We start from the raw sequence: 15,578 nt of genomic DNA, 5'->3' as shown, positions 1-15,578 counted from the left end.
GGAATCATAGAATATCAGGGTTGGAAGGGACCTCAGGAGGTCATCTAGTCCAACCCCCTGCTCAAAGCAGGACCGATCCCCGACTAAATCATCCCAGCCAGGGCTTTGTCAAGCCTGACCTTAAAAACTTCTAGGGAAGGAGATTCCACTACCTCCCTAGGTAACGCATTCCAGTGTTTCACCACCCTCCTAGTGAAAAAGTTTTTCCTAATATCCAACCTAAATCTCCCTCACTGCAACTTGAGACCATTACTCCTTGTTCTGTCATCATCTGCTATCACTGAGAATAGTCTAGATCCATCCTCTTTGGAACCCCCTTTCGGGTAATTGAAAGCAGCTATCAAATCCCCCCTCATTCTTCTCTTCTGAAGACTAAACATCCCCAGTTCCCTCAGCCTCTCCTCATAAGTCATGTGTTCCAGTCCCCTAATAATTTTTGTTGCCCTCCGCTGGATGCTTTCCAATTTTTCCACATCCTTCTTGTAGTGTGGGGCCCAAAACTGGACACAGTACTCCAGATGAGGCCTCACCAATGTCAAATAGAGGGGAACGATCACGTCCCTCGATTTGCTGGCAATGCCCCTACTTATGCATCCCAAAATGCCATTGGCCTTCTTGGCAACAAGGGCAAACTGTTGACTCATATCCAGCTTCTCGTCCACTGTAATCCCTAGGTCCTTTTCTGCCGAACTGCTGCTGAGTCAGTTGGTCCCCAGCCTGTAGCGGTGCATGGGATTCTTCCATTCCAAGAGCAGGACTCTGCACTTGTCCTTGTTGAACCTCATCAGATTTCTTTTGGCCCAATCCTCCAATTTGTCTAGGTCCCTCTGTACCCTATCCCTACCCTCCAGCATATCTACCACTCCTCCCAGTTTAGTGTCATCTGCAAACTTGCTGAGGGTGCAATCCACACCATCCTCCAGATCATTTATGAAGATATTGAACAAAACCGGCCCCAGGACCGACCCCTGGGGCACTCCACTTGATACCGGCTGCCAACTAGACATGGAGCCATTGATCACTACCCGTTGAGCCCGACAATCTAGCCAGCTTTCTATCCACCTTATAGTGCATTCATCCAGCCCATACTTCTTTAACTTGCTGGCAAGAATACTGTTGGAGACCGTGTCAAAAGCTTTGCTAAAGTCAAGGAACAACACGTCCACTGCTTTCCCTTCATCCACAGAGCCAGTTATCTCGTCATAGAAGGCAATTAGATTAGTCAGGCATGACTTGCCCTTGGTGAATCCATGCTGACTGTTCCTGATCACTTTCCTCTCCTCCACAGCTTGCAGTTGCAGTAGCTGTTGCAGGTCCCACTTATAAGAGGAGGGGCTGTATTTTGGAAAGTGGTGACTCCAAATAGGACTTGGGAGTCAGGGTTGATCACCAGCTGAACGTGGACCCACAGCATAATGTGGTGGCTAAAAGAGCAGATCCAATCTTTGGATATATAAATAGGAGAATATCAAGTAGAAAGATAGAAAGGGGGAATTGCCACTGTATTTGGCATTAGTGAGACGGTCACCGGAATAAAGTATCCAGGTCTGGGGGCCACACTTTGAAAGCGATACTGACCGATTGGGAAAGAGTTCAGAAGAGTTCTAATAACAATTTGGAAAACTAACCTTACAGTGAGAGACTTAAACTAAATTCATGGAGCTTCTTTTAACAAAGAGAAGGGTAGGAGGTGATTAGATCAGTCTGCAAATACCTTCATGTGGAGAAGATTTCTGACAGCAGAGGGGTCTTTTAATCTAGCAGTAAAAGACGGAACAAGATCCAATGGTTGGGAGTTGAAGCTAGACAAATTCAGACCAGAAACAATGTGCAAATTTTTACTAGTGAGGGTAATCTTCTTCTTAATGTATGCACAACATGCCTCAGGTGGCACGTGACCAGGATTCCTCACCGAATTGGGTCCGCTGGTTGGATCATTAGCTTCCACGCCCAGGCCGGGTACTGACTGGGAATGCAACGTGAACACTGATCCATGCCCCCCAGTGAGGGTAATTATCCATTGGAACACTACCCAGGGATGTGGTGGATTCTCCATCACTTGAAGCCTTTAAATCAAGACTGGATCTCTTCCTAAAAGACCTGCTCTAGCTCAGACAGAAGATCCGGGTATAATGCAGGGATTTCTGGGGGAGACCCTCTGACTTTTGTGTCGCAGAATCCTAGAAATGTAAGCTGAAAGGGACCTCACTATCTAATCCGTCTGCCCATGCGCTAAGGCAGGCCAAGGAAATCTAGACCATCTCTGGCAGGCATTTGTCAAACTTGTTCTTAAAAGCCACCAATAACTGGGCTTCCACAATCTCTCCAGGTAACCGGTTCATAGAATCATAGAATATCAGGGTTGGAAGGGACCTCAGGAGGTCATCTAGTCCAACCCCCTGCTCAAAGCAGGATCAATCCCCAATTAAATCATCCCAGCCAGGGCTTTCTCAAGCCCGACCTTAAAAACTTCTAGGGAAGGAGATTCCACCACCTCCCTAGGTAACACATTCCAATGTTTCATCACCCTCCTAGTGAAAAAGTTTTTCCTAATATCCAGCCTAAACCTCCCCCACTGCAACTTGAGACCATTACTCCTTGTCCTGTCATCTGCTACCACTGAGAACAGTCTAGAGCCCACTAGATCCATCCTGCCATCCATCCATCCCCCAGTGACTCTGGGAGTATGGTAAAGTTGTGCACCCACCTCCTAGTAATTTCATCTCCATCCCATTTCCCCCGCTTGTTTATGAGCCGCTCCTGCGAGGCTGTGCCAAAAGGCTTCTTCTGAACTCCCTCTGTATCACCTCTACTGCTTCTCCCCCATCCATTGGGCTGGGTACCCCGTCAGAGAAGGAAACTAGGCTGGCTTGGAATGGTTTGTTCTTGACAAATCCATGCTGGCTGTTCCTTAGCACCTCATTATTCTCCACGTTTGACCAAACTGATTGGTTAATACTTTGTTCCAGTCTCTTTCTGGGTATTGAAGTTGGGCTGCCTGCTCTATAATTCCTGGGGTCCCCCCTCCCCACTCTTTGAAGATAGGTGCTGTTTGTCTTTCTGCAGCCCTCCTGGCCCTCCCCCATCCTCCAGGAGTTCTCAGAGATGATTGATGATGATTCAGAGGTTGCTTCAGCTAGTCTCTTAAGTACTCTAGTGTCAATTTCATCAGGCCCTGCCGACTTGAATAGATCAAACTTCTCTAAGTATTCTTTAACCTGTTCTTTCCTGATTCTGGCCTGAGATCCTTCTCCCTGGTTAATATTCCTTGTGTTAAAATGATCTTTTTAGTGGAGACGGAAGGAAAGAAGGCCTTAAACACTTGTTATGCAGTAGGTAAGACTAGCTGATCACAATGGTACTTTCTGGTCTGAACCTCTTTGAATTTGTAATTAAAGCCGAGTTGAGTTTTGCAGCCTCTGTGTTAACGTGGATGCTACACTGGGTCCTCTCCAACCTTCCGGTGCTGGCTCTTTGAAGACAGAATCCATTTTCTGAGCATTTGCAAGCAAATCTGTTGATTGAGTTCTAAGAAATAAAATATGTAGTAAACCACGGGCAGTACCTAGGAGCCACAAGATGCGCAGGTTAGAGATTCTTTGGGAGTATCTGCTGTCCCCTGAACAGCTGCAGCCAATAAAAGAATGGTTAATTAAAAAAACCAAAACCCCTCACCCCTTTGGCCTTCCTAGTTGTCATTAGGTTACAGCCAACAGCCACTCGTGGCCTCTTCGAGCCGGCGGAGGTAGAACTCAGGCTCTCCTGCTCTAAAAGCATAGGCCTTTGCCGCTTCAGCTAAAGGTGAATCGCCAGTGAGTGTTAGTAGTACGGGGGCTCTGGCACAAGTACTGCCATTCCGATACCATCCAGGAGAGGGCAGCGGCACCGAAACACTTGCCTGTTTACTACCAACTGCTTAATCCTGATTCTATTCTGGCATGAGAGATCCATATATTTTTAGCCAAGGAGACTGGGCTGTTAGCTCATCTGTGTCTCCTGGGGTTGTGCTCGGAGGCCAGGAGTCAGATTTTGGACACTAGCGCTTGGAGGTTGGTGGTGTGAATTCCAGCACTGGTGCTGTGGGGTGTGGATCCTTCCTCACTGAGAGGCCAGCTCCAGGAGTGCACCCACCTCACAGGGTCCTACAGCCCGGGCTCCAGCCTGAGCCTGGAAGGCCACACAGCAATGAAACGGCCTGAGCCATTTGGAGCTCAGTGACATGAGCCATGTCACTACCTAGATAGATCTGGAGGTCTAGTCCGTTTTACAAGTTTTATTAAAGTTACAGTTAAAGTTATGATGATAGAATTTGGATATGCATGGGTCAAGACCTGTGCACAAGTTACTCACATCCTCCTGGATCGCGTCAGGGTCTGATGGGTCTCTCATGGTTTGATCATCAGTAAAGGGATGGTTCCTGCTGGAGTTTCCCATAGGGAGCTCAATTTGTCCCACTCTGGGCACCCTCTTTTTATAATGCGATTCTGACTATACCTCATTCGCATGTATGCACATATTGCACCCCGCGGTGATGGCATGTGCTAGAAAAATATGATTACCGAGTATCTGGTAAGCAAAACATTGCTCTTACTGTTGATTTTTTGCAGTATCACCCACTGGGACCTCTTTTCCCATCATCTTGTGGCATAGGATCATTCTTTGGTCACTTACGTATGTCAAGCCTTCTCTTAAGCCTATGGCAGGGGCGGGCAAACTTTTTGGCCTGAGGGCCACATCGGGTTTCGGAAATTGTATGGAGGGCCAGTTGGGGAGGCGGTGCCCCCGGCCCCTATCCGTCCCCACCTTGCTTCTCGCCCCCTGACGCCCCCCCCCCCAGGACTCCTGCCCCATCCAACCCCCTCTGTTCCCTGATGGCCCCCTGCAGGACCCCTGCCCCATCCACCACCACCCCTGCTCCCTGTCCCCTGATCGCCCCCGGAATCCCTGCCCCTGACTGCCCCCCACCACCCAATCCAACCCCCCCCCTTCCTGACTGCCCTCCCCAGATCCCTGCCTCCATTCAACCCCCCCTGTTCCCTGCCCTCTGACTGCCCCGACCCCATCCACACCCCGCCCCCTGACCACCACCCCAAATTCTCCTGCCCTCTATCCAACCCCCCCTGCTCCCTGCCCCCTTACTGCGCAGCACAGAGCACCGGTGGCTGGCGGTGCTACAGCCGTGCTGCCCAGAGTGTTGCCCAGCCGCCCAGAGCATTGCGCCTGTGTAGTGTAGTAAATTGCTCTCCCTAATGGCTACCAGTAGCACATTCCTACGTGGAGCAGTTTAATACACTACACCCGCAATATGGCATGCTGAGGCTGTGAGGGAGGGGGAACAGCGGGGGAGGGGCCAAGGGCGAGCTCCCGGGCCAAGTGCTCAGGGGCCGGGTAGGATGGTCCCGTGGGCCGTAATTTGCCCACCTATGGCCTGGTATGGCTAACATAAAATCTTACAGGCCTTGCGTTCAGCCCTACTTACTTAGATACCTAATGCATACTTAATCCTTCTGACTGCTGATCAGTCTCATACTTCTATAATCCAACAATTTAACACTAATTAGCATACAGTAATTATATATGATGTGATGTTGCACTCCATATGCTTTATAAAACTATGTTTATAAGTGTGAGTATGATGTAACTGGAATATGCTTTATGCAAAAAGTCTCTTGTAAGGTATGATTACAAATCTTATAATCTATTGAGTGTGTTCATTCTATTTGTATGAATGTATCATTCTTGTATCTAAAACTAGGAATATGAAGTATACCTCTGAGGTCCTATTGTAACTATGCAAATTGTGGGCCATTAATGATGATAATGATAGAATCTTGATGGCTCCCATTGACTAGGACAATTGGTTGTAAATGGGTTATTTACCTGCAAGCCTTCCTGTATACGTGCAGACCAGCCCTGGAAGAATGGAGGGGGGGTCTCACAGGACATGTAAACATGTCACCTGATACTGGAATCCATCTTATACCTGGTGCTTTTCCATTTCAAAGGAGGGGTGGGAACCCAGAGAGACAAAAGATTCTTGCTTTGTGCCAAAAATATAAAGGGGGGGTGGAACAGGACAAAGGGGGTCCCAGTCATGAGAGAGCCCCTGCTTTTCACCTACGATGCCTGCTGGAACTGACAAGGACTGTATCGGGGAAAGGATTGGGCCCAGACTAGGAAGGAGTCTAGTCTGTGAAAGAAGTGTGTTGGAACATCTCTTAGGGTGAGATTTACCTGTAATCAGTTTCTTAATGTATTAGGCTTAGACTTGCGTGTTTTGTTTTATTTTGTTTGGGAACTTACTTTGTTCTGTCTGTTAATACTTCGAACCACTTAAATCCTACTTTTTATACTTAATAAAATCACTTTTGTTTATTAGTAAACCCAGAGTAAGTGATTAATACTTGGGGGAGCAAACAGCTGTGCATATCTCTCTATCAGTGTTATAGAGGGCGGACAATTCATGAGTTTACCCTGTATAAGTTTTAAACAGAGTAAAATGGATTTATTTGGGGTTTGGATCCCATTGGGAACTGGGTGTCTGGGTGCTGCAGGAAGGTAGCCTGCTGAGCAATTTTTGGTCAAAGTCTGCAGCTTTGGGGGCGTGGATCAGACCTGGGTCTGTGTTTTGCAGGTGGCTAGCATGTCTGGCTCAACAAGGCGGGGTTCTGGAGTCCCAAGCTGGCAGGGAAAATGGGCTCAGAGGTAAATTCAGCAGGTCAGGTGACAGTCCCAAGGGGGTCTCTGTGACCGAACCCATCACATATGACATGACATGTTGGTCATTTATGGTGTGATGTTATGATTAACTAATAACCTAAAATCATTGGCTACAGCTGTAACGAGGTGGTGTTGTGATGAGGGGTGATGGCAGACAGCAGTGGAAGGTTTTCTGACTGTTGGGTCCAGTAGCAGTCGCAGACAGGGATTTTTGCTCTGTCAGAACTGATTTGCATGTCCCTGGCACGGTGCGTCACTCAGCAAAAATAAGCCATTTGATCTGGGGTGGAGCGCCTCCATACATCCACCAGCTCCCCTTATCCTGTGGCAGTGCCCAGCGCCCCAGCCAGTTTAGATCGACAGTGGGGTTGTGGCCCTGGTTATACATCAGTAGCTGGCCAGCTGGACTGCACCTCTCTCCAGGCCCCACCGCGCACTAGGGCACTATTGGTGGACTCTGGGGACTTTGCACTGAGCCCCCTAGAGCGCTCTCCAGGGTTTGGAATGTCAGTACAGTGGCTGAACAGGGGGTTGGCATTCCAGAGCATGGCTTGTGGGCCCTGACACCTTGAGAGCTGGGTGTGTCAGTAGGCCTGTATTTGGGCTGATGGCTAGTCTAGCAGGGGCAGTTGCAGGTCAGGATGGAGGAGCATTGGCAGGGCTGTGGGAGCCTGGTCTGGAACAGCGTGTGGTGCTGCAGCTCAAGGCTGAGGTGTGTTAGCAGAGCTGTGCTTGCTTCTGTCCCTGAAAGACTGGCTCGTCTTCCCCTGAAAGCAGGTCAGTGTTTGCGGGGGCCCCTCTGCAGTGCACAGCAACGTGGGGATCATTTTCAGAGGACTGACACGGTTCCTCTTCCCCGAACTGGCACAGCAGAGTCCTCTCTAACACATAGGCAGCAAAACATCAGCAAGGGAGATGCTGCTCCTCGTGTGTGTGTGTGTGTGTGTGTGTGTGTGTGTGTGTGTGTGACTGCAGGACTGGGAGGGCCAGGCGTCTGCCTAGGGCAGCAAGAATTCTCACCCAGGCCCTGCAGCTCCGTCAGCGGGAGGAGAATGTGCAATGGATTTTTATACGTAGAAGTTAGTCCAATAAAAGAGGTTCCCTCACCCACCTGGTGTCTCCAATGGATTTTTAGGCAGGATAGGCTAGGGATATTGATTTCCCTCCCCCCCCCCCCATGACTTTCCCAAGGAAATCCAGACTCCTTAATTATGTAACCCACTCTGATGCATCCCCTAATCCCATAGCATCCTGAATATTATTTATCAGGGTTTTCTTCACTCCATCAGTCTCCTTCTCCCATACTTCAGCTAGGAAGTGAAGGGGGAAGGCCAGGAGCTGAGCCGGGATCAGCACCACTGAGATGCTTAAAGCTGCCAGCTTGCAGTTTTCTCCTGGCTGAGTTACCTGGCACTGACCTCGCTAAGGTCACCCGCTTGCCAGTGCGTTGCAGAGGAGAGGAGGAGGTGGAGGAAAGGAGGGGAGCTGCTAGCGCAGCTCACTAGCCTTGTGCCACTGGAGACCAGGGATGAAATCTCACTTGCGGCACATGTGCAAAGAGTTTGGAGATCTCGGGCTAATTCCCAGTGGGAGTCTCAGAGCCAGCACCCGCTTCAGGGAGCTCTCCAGACTGGAGTGCAGTGGGCTGTCGAAAATGAAAATGACAGATCCCAAGGAGTTCATTGACAACCCTTCCTCCCACTGTGACAGTCTGTAGCTTTACGTTCACCACTTATACAAAACTATGTTTTGTGAGGTATCACTTGAAAACTTATAATTGGCTGATCATTATTGTCCTGGTACAATATGTGTGGCAAATTTTGTATGCAAAGTTATAAAATTCTATTTTATGATTTTACTGAGACATGCTCCAACTTTAGAACAGCAGGCATTGACCAGTTCCTCAGGGACAAAAGGCAAACTGGCACCTCAGCCAGGTGTCAATGCAATTGAATGGACTATCACCTGGTTAAGTGGCCAGTCTTTGGCAGGAAGAAGGGGGGGAGTGAGAAATTTACGTTTTTGGCAGTGGAACAGCTGGGGGTTCCATGTAAACAGACTGGCTGTCGCCTGAACCCCAGCTAGAGATGATTCTCAAAGAGAAGGAAAAGAGATACAAATGAGGAACAGAGGCCCCAGATCACCTCTCTTCCCTCATCTCTATTCATGGCATCAACAATGGTTGAAAGACAAAGGAAGCATCATTGAACTGGGGAAGAGGTCCTGTCTAAAAGACGCAGCCAGACTGCTGTGAGCATGTGGTGAGGAAAAACTTTTTGCTTCACGTTCAGGTGGCTTGGTAAGTTAGGTAGTAGTTTGCGTTGACCTTTTATTTCTTTGCAACCAATTCTTACTTTTATGCCAGCCTCATTACTTGTAATCACTTAAAATGTGTCTCTGTGTAGTTAATCAACTTGTGGTGTTTTATCTGAACCCAGTGTGTGTTTGGATTGAAGTGTGTGGGGAAAACTCCATTTGAGATACCAGGGTCTGTGCATATCACTTTCTGTTAACAAAATGAGGGACTTTCTGTGAGTTTGTCTTGTCCAAAGAAAAGAGCTGGACAATTCAAGATGCACACTCCTGGGGACAAGTCTGGGACTGAGAATTTGCTGGTGTCTCTGTAATATAATTCAGGAGTGGCTGGCTAGAAGCACTCGTGTAATTCAGCTAGGAGTGATTTTGCACACTCGCAGCTGTGTGTGAACAGACCTGGAGTGGTTGTTCTCACAGCGAAGCAGTGTGAAAGGCACCCCGGGTTGGAGAACCAACGGGACACAGCTGTTCAGCAGTACAGATTGTATTCCGGGTAATGTCGCATCCACTCACTGTGGTGTTGAGTCATGGGCTTGCCCTCTGACTCCCTGGCCAAAGCAGCCCCCTTGTTGGGCTAAGCAATCCTAGCCCTGCAGTCAAGAGGGGAAGCCCAGCAGAGAATGAACTGGGCAAGGAGCAGGGTCTGATGCTGACAGAGATGCTGAGCTGAGCACTGAGGGATGAGGAGCGGAGGTGCTAGTGAGCCATCCAGGTATGCAAAGGCCCCTTCTTAAGGATCCTAGATTTTGTGGCCTCTTTTCCAGGTTGACCCTTTCACTGGTCCCTTCTTTTGGTGATCTACCCCCCCTGCCACCCCCACTCCTGCGAAGTACTTGAATCCACTGGATTTTAACAGCTCCGCCCTCCTGATGTTTCAGCAGGTTGAACCAGTCCCTCTAGAGCAGTGGTCCTTAAGCAGGGGTACGCAGAGGTCTTCCAGGGGGCACATTAACTCATCTAGACATTTGCCTAGTTTTACAACACTAGCAAAGTCAGTGCAAACTAAAATTTCTTATAATGAATTGTTTATACTGCTCTCTATTCGACACACTGAAATGTAAGTACAATAGTTATATTCCAGTTGATTTATTTTGTAATTTATAGGGGAACAATGAGAAAGTCAGCCATCTTTCAGTATTAGTGGGCTGTGACCCTTTTGTATTTCTATGTCTGATTTTGTAAGCAAGTAGTTTTTAAGTGAGGTGAAACTTGGGGGTACTCAAGACAAATCCGACTGCGGCAAGGGGTACAGTCTGGAAAGGTTGAGAGCCACTGCTCTCAGAACAGGTACTACTCTGCACTATCACAGCAAACAGAATGAGGCCTATTAAAAATGCACCGTGTGCTAGAGAAGCAGGGCACCTGTGTCCCTACCTGTGTGGGTTTGTGTGTGAGCACATTTTTCATGTCTCTGTGGGCATGTGTCTGTTTGCATGTGGGCATGCTCATGCCCTTGTGGATCTGCATCTCTCTGGGCGTTCTGATGCATGCATGCATGCATGTTAATATACTTCCTGTTATGTGGGTCTGTATGCATGCCTGCTTGTGCATGTTTCCATCTCTGTGTTTGTGTGTGCATGCACGTCAGCACATGTCCTTTTGTGCGTGTGTATCTCTCTCTCTCTCTGTCAGGGCAAGGAAGATGGAGGGCGTAGTGATGATCTGCAGTGGTTTGTTTTTTTCTTAAACGGGTATTTTGAGCCAATTGGAGCATGCATAATTTTATCAGCAGCCAATTGCTAAGCTCCTGGGCTCCATTTCAACAACTGCCTGCAATAAAAAAGAAGGAACAATTCCTAAGCCAGAGCTGGTGGAGGGAGAATGGGGCAATGGGAGGGGCTAATAAAGGGGATGGAGCTGGTTTATAAATCAAAGCCGAGAGGTTGACTTCATACCCAGGCTGTCAGCTCTCCGCACTCAGGACAGGGAATCAGGAGGTGGGCCACTGGCACCAGTGCTACCTTCTCTCCCCTGAGGAATCTGCACCGGACGAGCTCCTCACGATGCCAGAGTGCTGGGACGGGGTAGGTACAGCCCCCACCTCTCCCCAGTGTCAGGTAGGGCTTTCCCAGGCAACAACACCCACGATCCACACAGGATCTTTGCACCAGCAGGGCTGCCTTTCACAAGCCAGCGTAGGCACCAGGGCAAAGAAATCTCACCCTGCTTTCTGTGTGCATTTCCCCATTTTCCCCCCCCCCCGAATCGCAAGCAGGGGTGCCCAGTCCCCAGCATTATCCCTGAGGCTTCGTCCCCACTAGGCTCGGGAGCTGCAGAGAACCGCCTTGGTCCTTGCAGCCCTGAGGGAAGGAAAATGAATTCAGGAGCTTTCTCGGGCAAGAGAGATGAGGTGTAGGGAAGCATGCCTGGAGTCCCGGGGTGATCCCTGCATGTGTCCTTCCCAGCTGTGATGCCTGTGTCCTGAGAGGTCTGCGGGCTGGCTGGCTGGGGGGCGATGGGGGGGCATTGCATGGCTTGTTGCATGTATCAGCAGCCATCAAAGCCGAGCACATTCTGCAGGGACTGCAGTAGCAAATGACAACAACAGGCACTGCTGGAGGGGGGTGAGCACTGCAGCGGGTGTAGTGGATAACCTTGTGCAGGCTGTAACATCGAGGCGAGATGCGCAGGGCTGGCCTTGACGAGCCCCGCCGCAGTGTGATGGATCGTCCCCGTGAGCAGCAAACGTACGTGGCGACCCATGATGACACCCAGGGTCCGTGCTGTTTGCCCAGCACACCCAGTGCCTGGATGGTGCTCCCCATATCGCCCACCCAGGCTCGGTCTCCTCCCTTTGCTGCGACCCCCTCCCCGGCCCAACAGCATCTGAGCGCCTAAGTTGGGCTAATTTGTGATGAGCTAGGGTCTCCCCCCCCCCCGCCCCCCTTCCATGTAGGGAAGCAGGGTGCAAAGGGGCCCTTCTGCTCAGCCCAGGGGGAAGCAGGGGGACCTAGGGCTTTGGGCTCAGGGACGCAGCGGTGTTGCTAGGCAGGGTGGAGCGTGTGGGAAGCTGCAGGAGGACGCTGGGGAAGGGGCAGGGAAGTTCTGGGCTATTGACCCTGCGCTGGAAGGAGCCGGGCCAGGGTAGAAAGGTGTGGTGCTGGGGCACCGCGTGGCTGGGGAGGAAGGTGCAGCAGCAGCTTTGGGTAGCTTCCTATTTGCGATCCATAAGGTGGGGGATAAGTGCTACTAGCATAGCATATGTGCTAGCTGTTAGTCACTAGCCAGGGATAGCAGGGCATGGGTGGGCTGGTAGGTAGGTCTCAGAGCTGAGTGTCAGGACACCTGGGTTCTAGTCCTTGCTCTGCCCTGTTCTGTGACCTTGGACAAGTCGCGTCTCTGTTTTGTGCCTCAGTTTCCCTGTCTGTAAAAGGGGGCTCATGATCCTCCTGTGAGAACGGTGGCTGAGAAGTGGAATATAATTGCCAAGCGGAAGTAGGGAGGGTCATGGGGATGATATGTACTTGCCTCCCCGAGGGGTCATGAGGCCTCGTTAGAGAGCTCAGGACAAATTACGCTTGGACAGAAACAAGCGGGTGGTCAGGATGGGGTGTGCAGGGGGGACTCATGACCTGGAGGCTCAGCACCATCCTCTGGCCCCATTGAGACCTTGAGCAGCTGGCTGGAGCTCATCAGCCTCCTTTGGAGGATGGGCCAACCTTGGAGCAGGGAGGGTGATTCCTGAGCATCTCAGTCTCTGTGGCTGATGGCTGGGATTCCCCTTTTCCTCGCTTCCCGAGCCATGGTCTATCTGTATCGGAGACACACATGGCTATGCGTGTCATGCCGAATTCCCTTCTGCCTCTGCCCCTTTGGGAAGAGACGCATTCTGCCTTGGCGCGGGGAGGGAAAGACTGCTGTGATCCTTGCCCCGGAGCCAGGAGGAGCAGGCAAAGCCCAAGGTGCCCGGCTGGGAAGGGGGATGTACTGGCTGAGACAGAGAGCACAGCAGTTTAGTTAAGGTGACAGCAGAGAGCTTTCCTAGCCAGACAGACACTGGGTCGAGGTCAACCGTGAGTTATCCTTGTGCAGCATCGGTGAGTTTGCATGGACGCCAGGGAGGACAGGATCGGGTCCCTTGCATTAAAGCAAAAGCCACACCTGGCCAGCCTCCCCAGGGGGTGTATTTCTATTAAAGCCAGCAAAGTGACACCAGCCAGGAGTCTAGATTAGGAGCCAAAGGGCCTTTAACTCACTGGGAGGGGACTCTTCAGAAATGCACAGCTCTAAAAAATGGACAAAAGCAAGACGCAGTCTCTAACCTGAGTCCGTCCTTGGGAACGCAGGTGGGGGATGACATCACTGAGAGCTGGTCAGAGAGCTGAAACTGCACCCTGCATCCCAAAGCCCCCTGTTTGCTTTTTTCCTTTGTTGCAACTGGAATTTTGTCAGGAACAGCTGAAGAGGGAGTGTTGGTTTGGGGTTAGAGCAGAGACCTGGGAGTCAGGACTTCTGGATTCTGTTTCCATTCCTGCCACTGAGCTATTGGGACACCTTGGACAAATCACTTAACTGCTGTGTACCTCAGTTTCCCTAGAGAGAATGATTCTTTCTTACCTAACAGGAGCAGGGGAAGCCGTGAAGTGTAGCTATTAGAGCATCTAAAGTCCTTGGAGATCCTTGCCAAAAGGCTCGGAAGAAAAGCACAGGGTCACTGTGAAGTGTGTTGGAGAAATGCAGACTCTCCAGCCAAAGCTATGCACAAAGCTGAGAGGTCAAGCAGAGAGCACACTAGCAACCCAGGCCAGGGGACATGTAAGCTGCATGTGCAAAACACCTGGCATGCTTGAGCAAGGAGGGGATTGGCTCGCAGATGTGTCTGCGTGCATGGCCCTGGCTTGCGCGTACAGATCAGGTGTTTTGCAGGTGGGAGTGCACTTTTGCACGTGTGCTCTCAAAACAGTGTAAGGTACCGGGGCCAAGAGGGGGATGCGGGAGGGGTGTTCTCAATGTCCCAAATAAAGTTTGGTGGCACCTTGAGGACCAAGTCTGACAGGGCCCCATTGTTCTGGGTGCCGTACATGTACTCCAGCTGCTCCTCTTCATCCTCCTCCTAGCTAAGGTCTGGGTCAGAGGAGCAGTTCTGGGTAAGGGGTCCATGCCGTCTCCCAATCCCCATTCACTAACACTGAGCAAAGCCCAGAAGCTCATCTCCAGAGAGGCATTCTGACCCGTAAGTCATGCACAGCGGCACTGGTGTGTGACGCTACACACCCACTGGGGTGCTGAGACTCCCATGTGGCAAGCCAAGGGTGATGCTTAGTCCTGATGCCCAAGCATCCTGCCCTCTCCTGTTCTCACTAAGCCCCGGTGACAAAATTTCCATTAACATTCCCGTCTCCTAGTTTTTATGTATTTAACTGATTGGAATTAAAGCAAACCCTTCCATAAGCCGAATGTGATTTGTCTATGGCTCTGCTCGTGAGGGGGTGGACAGGCACCCTGGGGACAGCATCAGGCCTGCAGGTTTTTGTTGGGGGGGATTTTTGCAAGCACACTACTATAAGCATACCGCTGCTGCTTTAAACCAGTGGGCCTGGGTCTCGGGGCATCGTTTTCCATCCTTGCACATATGACCCACCCTGTTGCAGCTGCTGTTTTGGAAACCCTCATTTCTCATAAGCTTTTAAGACCCTGGGCCTGGTGGAGCTTTTCTTCCCTTTCACATAACCATGGGAACTTGGCCACTTTGGGCAGAGTGAATCCAAAATGGCAGCCATGAGGGGGAGGGAAGGTATGGAGGGGAGACATCCAGCAAGCCCTGACCCGGGTGCTTTTAAAGGAATGGCAATGATGTGATGTATATTAGATCACTGATTTGGGAGATACTTTTATGACTCCCTTGTGAGGCAAAGTATACATATTTGGGGGACATACCCAAGGGCAAAGAAATACCATGGGCCCAATTTTCATCTGGTCTGGTGCCTAGTTTTCGAAATACTGAGCACCCACCACTCCTGTCAAAGTCAATGGGTGCTGCAGTATTATGGCAGTGCCAGAAGTCTAAGTCAGGACTGAGGCCTCATGGTGCTAGGTGCTGTACAAACACACAATCCCCCGCTCTGTTGACAAAGAAAAGGAGCAAAACCCCTCCACCACAGAGCTTCGTGACAGAGGGGCAGACAGACCTGTAGCACCGGGGTAGAAGCAAGGATCAGAGAAAGAGAGGTTGTGGAATGATTAGTTGAACCTCCTCCCCTTGTACCCAATGCCCCTCACCCCGGCTGAGTGACTCGACCAATCCCGGGAAGCCAACAGAAGCTGACTCATGCCTGATTCTTGTAAACTGTTCCTCTCTGAGCCACAAAGGGCAAGTCCAAGCAGCATGGCCATGCTTGAGGTAGCAATGAAAGGCCGGCTCCATCAAGAAGGCTCCCCAAGTCCATCCCAGAGCCCAGGCCTGTGTTCCCTGGAATGTGGCCAATTATTAGCACATGGCCACGTGCACTGTGCAGTCGGTATCGTCTGCATGGCGATACACACATTGCTGGGATCACAGGCAGGTGCCCAGAGGTGGACTCCAACTGGGGATGTAACACCCT

The 15,578-nt window shown here is 50.5% G+C and overlaps 1 protein-coding gene across 4 annotated transcripts in view; it reads left to right on the top strand.

The window, feature by feature from the left end:
* Positions 1 to 15,578, top strand: part of NDRG4 (NDRG family member 4) — an 85,391-nt gene that overhangs the window by 34,195 nt on the left and 35,618 nt on the right. Inside the window, exon 1 of one of the 4 annotated variants that reach the window (XM_074968456.1) lies at positions 10,898 to 11,060. The exons of 2 other annotated variants lie outside the window; for them this stretch is intronic. In XM_074968456.1, the coding sequence (XP_074824557.1) occupies positions 11,040 to 11,060 (21 nt within the window). In that variant the 5' untranslated portion in view covers positions 10,898 to 11,039. Of the gene's footprint in view, positions 1 to 10,897; positions 11,094 to 15,578 lie in introns of those variants that run through there. One more of the 4 variants, XM_074968455.1, reaches the window with a different exon arrangement.

Source organism: Natator depressus, chromosome 12, assembly GCF_965152275.1.
Source record: "Natator depressus isolate rNatDep1 chromosome 12, rNatDep2.hap1, whole genome shotgun sequence".
NCBI lineage: Eukaryota > Metazoa > Chordata > Testudines > Cheloniidae > Natator > Natator depressus.
This window is presented reverse-complemented; position numbering and strand designations above follow the sequence as displayed.